This window comes from Exophiala aquamarina (assembly GCF_000709125.1).
Source record: "Exophiala aquamarina CBS 119918 chromosome Unknown aczIA-supercont1.1, whole genome shotgun sequence".
Lineage (NCBI taxonomy): Eukaryota > Fungi > Ascomycota > Eurotiomycetes > Chaetothyriales > Herpotrichiellaceae > Exophiala > Exophiala aquamarina.
The window spans coordinates 2702538-2716782 of NW_013550587.1; the positions used below are offsets into that span (position 1 = coordinate 2702538).

General features: G+C 49.9%; 7 protein-coding genes across 7 annotated transcripts; 3 read left to right on the forward strand and 4 right to left on the reverse strand.

Moving 5' to 3' along the window:
• Positions 1-358: 358 nt before the first annotated feature.
• A1O9_00964 (uncharacterized protein) lies at positions 359-1128 on the reverse strand (the record flags this gene model as incomplete). Its single annotated transcript, XM_013410125.1, has 3 exons — positions 359-500; positions 602-740; positions 795-1128. 3 exons carry the CDS (start codon positions 1126-1128, stop codon positions 359-361), a joined length of 615 nt encoding a protein of 204 aa, XP_013265579.1.
• A 238-nt stretch (positions 1129-1366) lies between these two features.
• On the forward strand, positions 1367-2777 carry A1O9_00965 (uncharacterized protein; the record flags this gene model as incomplete). The annotated part of the gene is made up of 3 exons (XM_013410126.1): positions 1367-1605; positions 1768-2186; positions 2236-2777. The coding sequence occupies 3 exons, from the start codon at positions 1367-1369 to the stop codon at positions 2775-2777; spliced, it is 1200 nt and encodes a 399-aa protein (XP_013265580.1).
• A 280-nt stretch (positions 2778-3057) lies between these two features.
• Positions 3058-4209, reverse strand: A1O9_00966 (uncharacterized protein; the record flags this gene model as incomplete). The annotated part of the gene is made up of 1 exon (XM_013410127.1): positions 3058-4209. The coding sequence occupies one exon, from the start codon at positions 4207-4209 to the stop codon at positions 3058-3060; it is 1152 nt and encodes a 383-aa protein (XP_013265581.1).
• A 2678-nt stretch (positions 4210-6887) lies between these two features.
• A1O9_00967 (uncharacterized protein) lies at positions 6888-7684 on the forward strand (the record flags this gene model as incomplete). Its single annotated transcript, XM_013410128.1, has 3 exons — positions 6888-6944; positions 7012-7348; positions 7404-7684. 3 exons carry the CDS (start codon positions 6888-6890, stop codon positions 7682-7684), a joined length of 675 nt encoding a protein of 224 aa, XP_013265582.1.
• A 968-nt stretch (positions 7685-8652) lies between these two features.
• On the reverse strand, positions 8653-8910 carry A1O9_00968 (uncharacterized protein; the record flags this gene model as incomplete). Its single annotated transcript, XM_013410129.1, has 1 exon — positions 8653-8910. One exon carries the CDS (start codon positions 8908-8910, stop codon positions 8653-8655), a length of 258 nt encoding a protein of 85 aa, XP_013265583.1.
• Positions 8911-9792: 882 nt separating this feature from the next.
• Positions 9793-11151, forward strand: A1O9_00969 (isocitrate dehydrogenase [NADP], mitochondrial; the record flags this gene model as incomplete). Its single annotated transcript, XM_013410130.1, has 2 exons — positions 9793-10144; positions 10193-11151. The coding sequence occupies 2 exons, from the start codon at positions 9793-9795 to the stop codon at positions 11149-11151; spliced, it is 1311 nt and encodes a 436-aa protein (XP_013265584.1).
• Positions 11152-12185: 1034 nt separating this feature from the next.
• A1O9_00970 (multiprotein-bridging factor 1) lies at positions 12186-12735 on the reverse strand (the record flags this gene model as incomplete). Its single annotated transcript, XM_013410131.1, has 2 exons — positions 12186-12488; positions 12565-12735. The coding sequence occupies 2 exons, from the start codon at positions 12733-12735 to the stop codon at positions 12186-12188; spliced, it is 474 nt and encodes a 157-aa protein (XP_013265585.1).
• Between the last annotated feature and the right edge of the window lie 1510 nt (positions 12736-14245).

Genomic DNA, 14245 nt, shown 5'->3' on the forward strand with positions numbered 1-14245 from the left:
CCAGGGAGAGCAGCGAAGAGGCGGTGCACCCGGGACCGGATATGCCAGTGCTGCTATGAGAACGGACGAGTAAGTTCAAGCTGCATAATGTTCTTCCGACTCCCTTCAAATAACCCACCCAACATTTCAAAAGAACAGGACGTTTTTACCCTAAAGGGTTTGGTTTAGATTTTAATACCATCAATGGGGGTTCAAACGTTGGACTTACTGCAGGAGACTACAGGGGACTATTCTCAGGTCGGCATTCGCTGCTCTTAAGCACCTCTGCCGCAGAGTTTCCAAGTCGGCCGAGCTACTAATTGCAATGGCATAACCAAGCTTTTGATTTGCAAACTAAATGCAAGACAATCCAAATCGCTCACCCAATTTGCCAGCCCATCTCCTCGGCAATGACATCTGCAAGACCGTGTTTGTATTTTTCTTCGCCTGACCTAAGAGGTGGCCACTGTCTCATCTTGCGCCGAAGGGCTTCCACTTCTGGTATTGATGAAGCGAGGTCGCTTGAGCATCATGTTAGCGAGACCATCCATGTGTTGCGCTGGTTGCAGGGAGAAAGTCTTTGGACGAGCCACCAAAAAGGAGAGGTCTTGGAGCCACATACTCGATGTTTCCATGTATAACGTATTCTTGCTCCGCAAGGACCTCCGCGAGTTCCGCTTGGTGGTTGTGCAGCAAATCTGAGTTGGGCACAACAACGAGAGGAATTCCCACTCTCAAAGCATCAAGGATTGAGCCCGAGCCTAGGACGGAAGGTTAAGATCGTGGATCAGGGTACAGCCCTGTCGCTTACTCACCTGCGTGGCTGATGACCATTCCTTGACTTTCCTCGGTGAATCCTTGCACGGCCGAGATTTCATCCCTGAGACCATACTTATTGAATCCGAAGCCAGTGATCTCGAGCCTACGATCATCGACAGACGTAGCCAACTCTTTCAATCTCGACTGAAATATTGTTTCACCCTCATGGCTACCATATTGGACCCGTAGCTCCACATACCCAGCAGCGTGTAGAGCGCCAATAAAGTCAGGATGCAAGACAGCTCGTATCAAGCTATCGAAAGGTGCAGTAGCGCCAATAGTAACGAAGCACCTCTTCCCAGCGGTTTTACTATGTTGCGTACTTGCCATGGTCAAGATGTCATGATGTTGACCTCATTCAGGCTCGGCCACGGTCAGACTAACTCCGCAGATGATCGATGAAGAACAGAGGCAGACTACATAGTTGTCAAGTGAATACGGCGAACCACAATGCCAAGTATTTGGGCGAAGTATATCTCTTCGATGTGCCGGGTGCGGAAAAATAATGTTTCCCAGTAGCTCGACTCCAAGTCAATTGCCAGCGTAAACGGCTTCACTCATTGCCGGTATGGCAACACCGACACGCTATCTATGCCGCACACTACTTCAAGTCAGTCGGCGGCAGCTGCCAGCAAAACGGAAAGCGCAGTCACAATGTCTCCGGACGGCCCCAAAAGCAGCTCCTTACTTCCGACAATACTCGTCCGCTTCGATTCTCCGAGCAGGCAATTCCAGGGATAGGGAAAATGAGCTACCAGAGGAAGCTAGGGCTGATGAGCTAGAAAGAGTTGAAGAAGGGAAAGGCCCGTACTGGGTGGAACTACCTGATCGAGACGGTGACGGAGCAAAGAGATATCTCAGGTTAGGCTCAGCCAAAAGGGATACGGTTGGGGGAGAGGACGGCTTCTGGCTGAACGATGCGGATGCATTGAGATTCGAATCGGCCTATCCTCAAGCACCAGACCCTAGTGAATACCTAACACCACTCCAACCTATTGTCGCGGAAGAAGTCACTCCAGAAGAGCTTGAGCAAATGAAAGAACTCCTCGGGGGAAAGCCAGGAGATCCCATCGGTCTCTACAATCATCTAATGGCGGTGGCTGAGTCCCTTGAAGGAGAGAAAGACTTAGACCCTGCGATAATGGACGAGATGGAAAGAGACATTGAAGGCGATGAGGATGTCGACTTTCCTGTGGATACTATGAGGCCCCGAGAGATGGGTTGGTTCGCAACCGACGAAGGGGAAGATGAATTCGCTATGGCTGAAGATGGCGACGACGATATTGATGATTCTCACATCACATCCGTTGCACACAGTCAGTTGGAGGTGCATCGAGAAGTCAGAGAATATACTAGGGTCGTTGCTTGGGACATGCCACTACTGACTAGTACGTGATGTCCAATATACCGTGATCCCTCCTACTAACATGTGATCAGGTTTCGCCAAAGAATTCAAACCTCCCACCGAAAGCCAGCCTTTGCGATTCCGATATACAACCTACATGGGGGAATCCCATCCCGCAGCAAAGAAAGTGGTCGTGCAGTTCTGTACCAAGGATCTGCCTGGCCTGACGGACGTGCAACGTCTGAAACTGATCAAGCTTGTCGGGACACGCTACAACCCCGACAGCGATATGATCAAGATGTCCAGCGAGAAATTCGAGGCACCAGCGCAAAACAAACGATATCTGGGAGATCTAGTCAATAAACTCATCGACGAAGCAAAGAACGGCGCCGATGATTTCAAAGATATTCCCCTGGACTTGAGGCACGTCAAGCCAAAGAAAAACATCAAGTTTCCAGAAGAATGGAGAATAAGCCCACGGCGTGTCCAAGAACTGCTACTGGCAAGAAGGGAACAGAGGCTGATTGCTGACGCAGCAGCGGCTGAGATTCCCGTCGATGGAAAGAACCTGGTGCATAACTATGTACAATCTCTGGCGGGAAGGAACATGCCCACTCCCAACCGGCTCATGTAAAACTAGGTTGCCAAAAATATACTTTGATTCATTTTTCTTTTCTATGAAGAATTCCTCATAAGGACAGGAATTATGGTCCACGGTTTTCTTTCTCTGCTTCAGCCTGTCGGCCCGAAGAAAAACATCGTTGCAACCAACCGCATTTCTCGAAAACCTGGCCATAAAAGGCATACAACTTTTGTTGTCTGAAATTAAAACGCGACAACACACGCCGTGTAAGTGCTTTCTCTCCGTAATGGGTCTCACAGCCTCGCTGGTCCCTTCGCCTTTAAATCTCCTTTCAGTTGCCATTGCTATTGCCATTGCCTCGGCCTTTGCGTCGACGATTGCCATTGCTACCACCATTGCCACCAGCACGACCGGGACGCGGCTCCGCACTTCCTTGTATAGTAGTGGACGAAGATGCGAAAGATGCAGGGGAGGAGGATGAAGATGCACGAGCAGCTTCAGCACGCGCGAGCTCCTGTTTCCGGAAGTCTGCATCAGACATCTTCTCGTACCGCTCGTCGTCACTCAGCAGATCGCTGCACTCGGCCTCGCTGTCATATCCATTTTTGGGCTCTGGATTGTGCTTGAAGACCGAGCCGTGACCTGGAGAAAGCCCTGGCCACCTGCCTTGATTGGCCTTGCGGCGTTTCTCATTCTCCTTGTCACGAGCCTTGGCGAGCTCCTGAGCTTCTCGCGCCTCTCGTTCTCTGTCTTGGAATGATGCTAGCTTGCCTTTGCTCTTGTCACTATAATGGAAGGGGCGATCTGTACCACGAGTAGATCGGTGAGTATAGCGCTGCCCACCCTGAGCAGCGACGTTCTTGCGGCCGACATTTTGATTGAGAGTTTGAACCTTACGCCAATTGTCACTCTTCTGCACTTTCGAGTCTTGGATCGTGTAGCTAGGAAATTTGACTCCAGGCGGAAGATTCAGGGGTGGGATACCATAAAGCTCGCGAAACCATTGGGGAATTTCATTGTGGCCGAGACGCTTCAATTCATCAAGGTCAAGAGGCATCTCATGCTTGTACTTGCAGCCTGTCTGAACAAAGGAGCACTCCCCAGTCTTCATCCAGTGAGTACAGTAGACTTTCTTTCCCATAGTACCAACTTGTGGTAGATCATTGGCTGAGCTGGAAGTGGGTTTGCCGTCGGTCCTGGCAGATGCAGCTTGGTCTTCAATTGTTGATCTCATGTCAATGGGATGATTGGTTGGTGGTGCGCCGCTGTAGACACCCTCAACGACATGTTGCTGTGGGCGCGCTTCGAACACACCGATAGAGTTCATTCCAGTGATTTTAAGCGCTGTGAGTTCTCTTGGGACTCCTTGGATCTTGACAAATGATGGAAGCTCGTCAATAGCGATCAGAGGGACCATCCGCTGACCGTCTGGTCGAACAACGAAAAAGAGAGCTCGGAGGGGCTCGGGAGTTGTTGCAGACATGGTGGCAGGTGGAATGATTGAGAGGTGCAGGCAAACGACAGATAAAGTGTATATTTAAAGCAGCTCAAAGCAGAGTAGAAGAACCTTGTTGTCTGTGCTTGAATGTGTTGAGAAGAAAATGCCTGAGCGGAGGAGAGAGCGAAGATGGGACCTTTACGGGCTTGAGATCTACTCTGCGTTGAATTTTTGAATCCAGGGGAAGGGTCGTGCGGTGTAGATGGTGAATGGGTGACAGGATCTGAATGCAGTGCTGCACTCACACAAGAATAGAGGGATGTTGTCGGTGAATAGCGTCGTAGATAGCGGGTCAAGGATCACCGCGTGGCTTGCTCAGGTGAAGGGTGTTCCAGTTTCTTTGAGAGTGTATTGTGTCTCAGAAGCAGTCTAGTCGAGGCTGTGAATGTAGATATTGAAGCGAGAGATTGTTCGGGAGAAAATTTGAGGGTGCAGTGGATATATGCTGTTTGGAGGCTTCATCGTTTGCACTTGGTCAAGCCAGGAACGGTCAGAAAGACACTAGCTAGCCTGCCAGTATCATCACGGCCTCAAACACTGATTGAAGGTGTTTGCAGTAAGCCTTGCGCCCCTATGCGCTTCTCTGCAGCGAAAACCCATGCTGTAGGAAACGGGAAGTGGGTTGTTTGTTCCCTCTTAACACTGCTTGCATTGTTTCGTTTGTGGAGAATACCCAAGCCCATGAACACCTGCTTTGTTCCTCCGACCTAGACATGTCCCAGAATAATTCAAGCTCGGCGGCGCGCATGAGAACCATTTCTGGTTTGACAATGTGGTACAAGAGCCTCTGTCTTCAATTCCATAAATGAAGAGGGCATGTCTGTGGGCATTGTCTGAGGAAGCACCAAATGAAAAACAGGAACTGATGATCCCATACTGCATTTCTGTCGATCTTGTAATTCTTGTGACAACCAAGTACAGCCACAGCCACCCTCAAGCACAGAAGCAACGCACATTGTCGGAAAGCTACACGGTCAATGTTCCGCCATCGATGAGATCGGTAGGCGATTGATCTGCTCACGGCCTTCTAGCGGGGTCGGACGAGGCTTCTGGTCGTTCTTTCAGGGAAGTGAGCATCGGGGTTCTTCAAGCTTGCCTAGTCGATCTAGGCCGAAGTTGGTCGCTTTTTATCTTTTTATATTTATATAAGAGGGACGCAATCTGGACTTTAGGGTTCTTGTGTCGGTGATTTCAGGTATCACCTGTGTGCAGAGATATTGGCCACGAGCAGCCTTGACCAGACAGGGGACTAACTAGTCAGGCATCCATGGCCAACATCTCAGTAGACCATGAGTTTCGGAGACAGATGTGCACTCAACGGAGGGCGCGAGAATGGGCATGAGTATAAACATCTCCATATGAGCGCTTGGCGCGAGAACGGACCGTTTGTAATTGCGCTAAACTCTATGTGCATAGGGTATTAGGTGTTGGAGTTTCCCAACGAAGAACAAATGGAATGCGAATCCAGATGCGTTAGGCTGCCTAGAGAGTTCATGGGTGTCTACCTAGGTAGGTATACAAGCCCAGCAGCGTGTCGTAAAAAGTTATAAGATGCGAGGTAGGAAAATACAGGCATTTGAGAGACTTGGTATGTTGTGCTCGCAAGCATACCCCTAATCTACCTACTTTGGATCCTCAACAAGTACGAGGTCGCGGCAATGCCTAATAAAGTAGTGGTAGTAGTAGCCAAAGCACGTTTTTGTCATTATTGTACATTGGATACGAGGTCCTACGTATTATGTAGATAAACATAATACCCCCAGATACCCAGGGAGGTCTTGATTTGGCGCTCTCTAATATAAGGCTGCGAGGCCGCAAGGGGCTCAGTCGCTGTTTCCCTGGCGACTGGCTGTTCTCGTAAGACGGAAGCTTGGTGTTTCAGATAAATTGGGCAAAATACAGTCATAGCCTTGTAGCAAGTAGGCAGGCACCAAGTTAGTCGAAAATCGTGACTTGGTGCTCACGCAACGTGTTTTTATGCCCAAGAATTGTGGGTAGTTATGCAAGAATCATGGCAGTCGGGAGCGACGGATCAATAATAATAATGGCACCGATCCTTCCGAACAAATCTGTCAGGCACCCGTTTTGACAAAACTCCGCTAGACCATTTCTAGCCTCCCCCGGTCCTCTAGATGGCAGCCACGTCTTGTGCTCAGGAAACTGACTCTAGACGCCTAGCACCATCCAATTGCTGGGCCCCTTGGTGCACTTCGGACGCTATCCAGGCTTAGGGTGCTGTTGCTCTTGTCGCTTAAGCTGTCCTTCCCGGCGGGTGGTCACTGTTTGGATCCTTGGAGCTGCCCTTACCGTGTTAGGGGCGACCCAGTGATTGCTTAAGCCGAGCCCTGCGTCAAATGACTCTGATCCAAGGTGGTCAAGTGGTCCAGGACAAAACTAAACCTGACGCACCACCGACAAATGCCCAATAATCCTTGTATGCGTACTATGTATGACTTCCGTACTCCGTACCGTTACCTGTTACCAACTTACCAGTACTGCGCCTCACCTTCAACCGCCTCTTCCTGTTTCCATTTCTTCCTTCAACGACAACTCACCTCTGCCTCCTTGGGTTGAGCTCCTCACTCCCTTATTTCTTTCGTTAAGCATCCCTCTCTGTCTTGATACTCGAGAACGCGTCTGATTGTCTTTTCCATCGCGGTACCATGGCCACCGAGGCCTCCATCGCCCTGACCAACCGCTCCCTCCGTACCATCCGCACAGTGTGTGGTCCCCGTCCCGTCCCATCCCAATCCATCTCATTTGGCATCCTCACTGACCTGTGTATAGGAACTTGAATTTCTAGCAGATAGTTCCATCATCTCTCCAGAGCAGCTCTCCTCTATCCTAGCACAACTGCCTGCTCAAACACCCCTTCATGCTCCTTTACACACGCCTGCAAATATCTCAACCAACACCCCCGTTGATCAATTTTCAACTATGAATATCAAGGAACAGTACGCTCCAGTACCGACGCCTGCTCCTCTTCCACCCCCAGCATATGTCCAGACTCCTCAGATTCTCGCCATAGCATCCGCGCTATACGCATATTCCCCAACAGATGCCGGAGACTTGGCATTACAACCAGGAGATCGAGTGCAGGTGTCAGAACACATGAACAACGACTGTACGTGTCCCTTTCCCATACATGAATTTTCGGCTCCTTACTAACATCCCATCAGGGTGGCGAGGTCGCAATGAACGTACCAATCTGGAAGGAATTTTCCCTCGAAGTTATGTCAATGTTGTTGAGGAGAAACGGCCACCCATGGTTCCTGGAACATCCGACTATGGCAACATGCCCCTGCAGCTCACTCAATCTGGGTCTGTTGTTGGTCCTGAGGGTCGCAAGTACAGCAAACTAGAAGAGCAAGGCAAGAAGTTCGGAAAGAAGATGGGCAATGCTGCTATCTTTGGCGCCGGTGCCACTATTGGCAGCAACATTGTCAACGGAATTTTCTAATGATGCCTTGCCGTTCTCTATAATGTTCAACATCAGCCATTTGCTGGCTACGACTACGACTTGGGGTTGAATTTTTCAACCACACGGAATCGGGGAAAGTACAAGCACCACCACGGCTTGATTGCTATAATGGGGATTCCGAAAAATGGGATTTCATGGATATGAAACGGCGTACGCATCGGTTATGGCGTCAAAAGGACTGATTCAAATATGTGACGAACTCGCAAGCTATGGATGAAAAAGCTGCCATTGTCTGAGGCAACCAAGCCAATCTCGATTCACATCCATATATCGGGATATGGGACTGGCATCACCTGAACTTGACCTCAGATAGGTGTGACTTTCTTGATTCTGCTCGAGCGACATCAGGCTTGGATTATGGCTCCCACAGGACATGGGCGATCGGCGTCCTCTGCAAACAACACTTTCCTATGTTCTTGTTGACTGGGGTCAGGATTCAATACCAGATTTTCTTCTGCCAAGATACTTGACTATATTTTTCCATGGGCGAAATTGATTGAAATGATCAATGATAAAATCCAAGAGAGTTGGCAGAGTGGACATGGAGGGAAGGAAGCAGTAATATGCTATCCCGAGTACGTGCAGGGAAGGTTTGCTGCACATATTGTATTTTGATGCAAATGGAGACATTTCGCTTCAATGGCGTGCAGTTGTTTGAACCCCTCTTTCGTGCCATTCAATATCTCCCTATTGACCATTGATATGGCCCCTCGTAAACTGCTCGTAAAAGCCATGTGATCGAAGCCTGTTGCGACTGGCGTGTGTAGAGTCAAGATCTGGAGAGGAAAATCGTTTTACCGGTCACCGCCTCTTGATGCTTGCAGCCCACGAGGGGATGTCGAGGGCGACACGGAATATAACAACAGCGTCCAGTGTGTTGCTCACTGCTGCAGGACGGTTGGCGGTGTTGTTCAATGAATAGATGGTGTCGACGATATATCTTCCGTTCAGTCCTCATCTCTTGCAGGTGGTGGGCCACTGGCCCTGACCATCTTTTCTATCATTTGACCTCGCAGAACCTCTTTACTCTCGCCGAGTCCGAGCGCCATGTAGGCAAGCAGAGGCGGGTGCCCGACATAGCTGGCATATGAGTCTCGAACGATATTGTTACTCCATTCGTAACGAGTGGTGTCCGCGTGGCCTGTACCAATGTATTTGGCCTGAAGCGATTCGAGCTGTTGTAAAGTTCGCAGTTTATCGGCCATGGTTACAGGATGCTGTCGAGAGTTGCTCAGTCGTGGTGATATACAACGAGGAGTAAGGCCGTGTATCACTGTTAGTGTTGCGTCGTGGCTAGATCTAATTGTCCCACTGGCCTTGGTCGCTTCCTGGCGCAGGATGCGATGTGAAGAGGAAAATGCGATGAGTCAGCACGGGTCGTGATTATCACGTGCTTCGTTGGGGAGTCACATCCACATTTCAATGTTCTTGCGACTCCAACTCGGTGCGAGAACGGCGTCTAAAGAGCGCCCGCCAACCATCAACCAGCAAGTACGAGCCAGTTGGAGCTGCACGCTCACTTTCGGTATACTTCCGAGCAACTACAAAGGCTATTTGAGAAATTGCAACACAGACGTCCTCCGTTCTCGCCCCAAAAAGCTCCGGTGGTTTTCTTCCGCACCTACAGAGAGCAGCGGCAGCAAGAATACGGCAAAGGGCTCACACGGACTCGAAACTCGAAACCCCACGTCCTGTTGCAACACCAGGCACGCAATTACCACACAGCCCACCTCCCCACCACATGACTGGCACCGGGTAAGTACCTCAGTACCTTTTTGTCCCTCGGCAAATTTCCTTCGTCATTTGCTGGTACTCACACCTTATTCGTCAGCCTACCTCCAGCCCACCATAACGCCGAAGTAACGACGCTGCCATGGCTCGAGACCCAAGGTAAAACCCTTCTCCCAACGGAAGCTGTGCTTTTGATGGCCACTGGTACTTCCCTCGGGTCCTATCGTGTCCACTGTCAAGTTAGAACGGCTTGATTACCGTTCTTCCAAATTCCGCCCTCCATGAACCCCATCAGATCTGCCCTGTTGGGCGCTGCTTCTAGAAAACATTTCACTGCTCCCTCGCCCTCCATCCGAATGGCTGCCAACCGGTTACAAGCTGAAGCAAGAAGAATGAGTGCAAGCGTGCAACAAACGCGGTCGGCCTCGTTCTCGGGACCGACCAAGATCAAGGTCAAGAACCCTGTCGTCGAGCTCGATGGCGACGAGATGACCAGAATAATATGGCAGGATATCAAGGACAAGTTCATCCATCCTTACCTTGATATTGACCTGAAGTACTATGATCTCGGTCTGCCATACCGTGATGAGACAGACGACCGGGTTACCGTCGATGCGGCAGAGGCGATCAAGAAGTACTCGGTCGGTGTCAAGTGCGCCACCATCACTCCAGACGAAGCCAGAGTCAAGGAATTCAATCTCAAGAAGAGTATGTCGTGACTGGCTCAGATCATCTGTTCACTGCTTACAACACTAGTGTGGCTGTCGCCTAACGGTACCATCCGTAACATCCTGGGCGGCACTGTCTTCCGTGAGCCCATTGTTATTCCACGAATCCCTCGTTTAGTTCCAGGATGGGAGAAATCCATCATCATTGGACGCCACGCCTTCGGCGATCAGTACCGGGCGAAGGACGATGTGATTAGAGAAGCAGGCACACTAGAAATGGTCTTCACACCCAAGAATGGAGGAAAACCGAGAGCCATCAAGGTATATGACTTCCCAGAGAGTGGTGGCGTTGCGCAGACTCAATACAACACCGATGAGAGTATTCGGGGCTTTGCGCATGCCTCATTCAAGTTTGCACTTGAGAAAGGTTGGCCACTGTACATGAGCACCAAGAACACGATCCTGAAGGCCTACGATGGACGCTTCAAAGACATTTTTGAGGAGATCTACGAAAAGGACTACCAGAAGGATTTCGAAGCCAAGAAGATCTGGTACGAACATCGTCTGATTGACGACATGGTCGCACAGATGATCAAATCAGCTGGCGGATTCGTCATTGCAATGAAAAACTACGATGGTGACGTCCAGTCTGATATCGTCGCTCAGGGCTTTGGCTCTCTGGGTCTTATGACTTCCCAGCTCATCACTCCAGATGGCCTCACATATGAGTCGGAAGCCGCACATGGGACGGTCACGAGGCATTACCGTGAGCATCAGAAAGGCCGCGAGACTTCCACGAATCCCATTGCAAGCATCTTCGCATGGACCCGGGGCCTTGTCAAACGTGGCTCGCTTGATGACACTCCCGAACTTGTCACCTGGGCAGAGTCTCTCGAGAAAGCTGTCGTCGACACAGTCAACGAAGATGGCATTATGACCAAAGACCTTGCGCTCGCATGTGGCAAGAAGGAACGTGAAGCCTGGGTCACAACCAGCCAGTTCATGGAAGCTATCGAGAAGAGATTCAAGAAAGACCTCGCCGCATAGGGATTAGAAACAGCCCCGATATGGCATAGGCGATGACAACGACAAGGTGGATCTTATGACAGAGGAGGATGACATAGAGAGCCTGCAGCTTTACCTTTTTACTGAGAGACACTTGAGGTGGTACACATCCTGCCCTCGGAGTAGACATCTCGTGGCGCCGCGCATTGGGCGTTGTCTTGGATGGTTCGAACGCTTAGATGGAAAGACATAAACACTTGCCTTACTAGACCAGCATGTCCAATCACTACGCCAGTTCAGCTTGTCAGTCAGGTTCTTTGGAAAGATGCTATCATCGGTGCTATCATCGTTTGTTGGCGAGTTGCTCGGAGATGGGTGTTTCTGTTGTTCTCCTTCGAAGAAAAGAGCGAAACCACGAGTTGAGAAGGAGATATTAAACCAAACCAAACCAAATCAAATCATGTGGGAATGTCTAAGACAGGAGATTCATAAAGAATTATTGAATTCTATCTCAAAGCCACCTTCGGCGTGTATTGCTACTGCTCGTTGTGGTTCTGAGCGCTCTACAAACAGGTCCCTGTGTTCTGATATTTCGCCCTACTTGAAACCCTCACCTGCGCTTGATCATCCCGCTACACGCCTCATCGCCCAGTGACCGTTACAGCTAGTACAAACTCAGAGACAAATCTGTGATAATTACGAGGAAGATTTGATGCTCTGAAGATGATTCTCATGTGCTAGACATTGTCTACATCGTTGAACTCGAGATGAGCAATTCAGTGTGCCCACCACTAATTTTCCTTTTCGGACAATGCTTCCACTGCGTCTATGTAATATGCTCTTGCGCCCGTTGTCGAAGAAAAGGAAGGAAAACCTCATACACCATAGGCCGTGGGTGCAGCACTTGCCAAACATAACCGCTCGCAAAGAAAGATCTCGCAAACCCATCCATGCATTCATGACTCTCATTGACCCAACAGAAAGGTTTTGAGACCGTGTTTGACTGAAACGCCGGACTACCCTGGGTGTTTTTGGCGTCACATGCTCGCGAACTTCCAAATGCATGATTCACACCTCTACTTTTTCTTCCCAAACGTTAATGGCGAGCCGATATCCGTGCCTCGGAGCTTGATGCCCAGGGCCTTCTCAAGTCTGCCGAGTTTGGTCTGATCGGGGGCGGCAGAGCCGTTTTCGTAGGCCTGGATCTCGGTGGCAAGCATGTTGGTCTTGGTTGCGAGGTCTTTCTGAGTCATCTTGGGGGTGATCTCGTTTCTTCGCTTGACGATGGCTGCGGCAACTTCGCGGCCGACGGTCTTTGGCTTCACAATCTCATCAGACCGATCGACTTTCGTCAGGTGCTGGCCTTCCACGGCCGATTTCTGTGTGAAAACGATGCAGATTAGGATTTTGAATTTAAAAAAGAGAGCCAAAGGCTGGGGGGCATGGCGGGCTTACTGTATTGGAGCTGGCATATTTCTTCTCGGTGCCGATGATGGCTCCAGAGCGGCCGGCGGCGTTGATTGCAGACTTGCCCTTAATGACACGCTCTCGATCAACCGCAGTGCCGCCTCCAGCTCTCACACTCTTTCCAATCCTTGTAACATTGTCCCAGTCGTTATCAGCCATTGTGGATGTTTGCTGTGGAGGGGTGAAGGATGAGGGTGCAAGTGGCGGTCTATTGCTTGTCGATTGGTATTCGACGGAATAAGTCCTACCGTCTGAAACGAGTACAGAGGAAGTTCGACCGTTGAGAAAGAGGGCCTTTCGAAAGAGAGATATGGTAGATGTGAGTATACGTTGGAAAATGGGAAAAGTTGTTGGCGAGCGGTTGAGTTTATTAGGCCTTGCTCTCTTCAACGATGAGCCTCACGGGACACAGCCCGCAGGGAAGTTAGTCTAGAAGTTGCCATCCGCATCCTCGCCAAGATCGATTGAGTCATCGAGCTCGAGCAATGCAGTCATTGGCAATCTGCCTTTGTGTAGCACGTGACTTTTCTAGAAGTCACGTGCAAAGTGCGTCGTGAGTAGGTACCGGCTAGGAGTTGTTTTTGCGAAATATTGACTGATACTCGTGTGAGTAACCTTCGATCTTTTGGATGACAACTTATTCCTCCACACGGTCACGAAAGGCCCAATGAAACAGCTGGTGGCCACCTACCTAAATGTTGGCGGGCATCCTAGTATCCAGCCTGGTGCCGCATGAGATAACTTGTGAGAGAATGCTGACTCTGATCACCAGGCTCTTCGATTGGTCCATGCAATAGGCTTCTTTCTAAGATCTGATCATTTCAGGGCTTCCGACTTTCCTCCATGCAAGTCCCTACCAAGAGGGACTATTCACTTGCCCTGCCTCGCTGACTAAGGTTTTATTTATCCTTGGGGCACCCTTATGGTCAGGGGCTGCTAAGCAGTGATGCCTTTGTGATTTGAAAGACCCAGTCGGTTCTTGCCCAGCCTTCGACTCTGCAGGAAGGCAAGGTATTCTGGCCGATGGAGCCATTATTCCAGAATTCTTATGTGAGATGTGGAGTGCCACGGGGTATAGCATCATTTTTCCCAAACAACCTGGACCCAAAATGTCTACGTTTGGGCCTGGTCGACACAGTCTGCCAGAAGTTGACAAGAATCATACCTCATCTTGACAGCCAATCGACACATTGGAAGATAGCCAAAAGCAACTGTCCAGATGGTGGAATTCGGGCTTCTGGCAAATTGTATAGCATTCTGAGGTCCTTGCCTGCGAACGCTCATACGTCCTAGCAATTGGCTCTTGCGGAAAGCGATTCGTTGCTAGGATTGGCTCTATCTATGACTAGCTTCCATTCGTATTTCAGCGTGGTATCTATTCTTCTCCAAATTCGCTTGGATCCATCTCCGCAACTAGGGCAGCCAAATTGGTGTGTGTGTACATGGGTGGTTGGTCGGCTAGACATTGGCCAGCTTTGCCTACAATATAGAAATATGCCAGAAGTTCTGGTGGCTGGATTTAAACCCATGTCCATCACCACAAGCTGCAAAAAGAACTTCGTACGGCGAGCCCAGTGAAGTTTCAAAATCGAATGTGACGAAAGTGCCATATATACTAGGGTTGCCTGTAAGAGGTAGCCTTGCGTACCTGGGTAGCCAGCAGAGATAG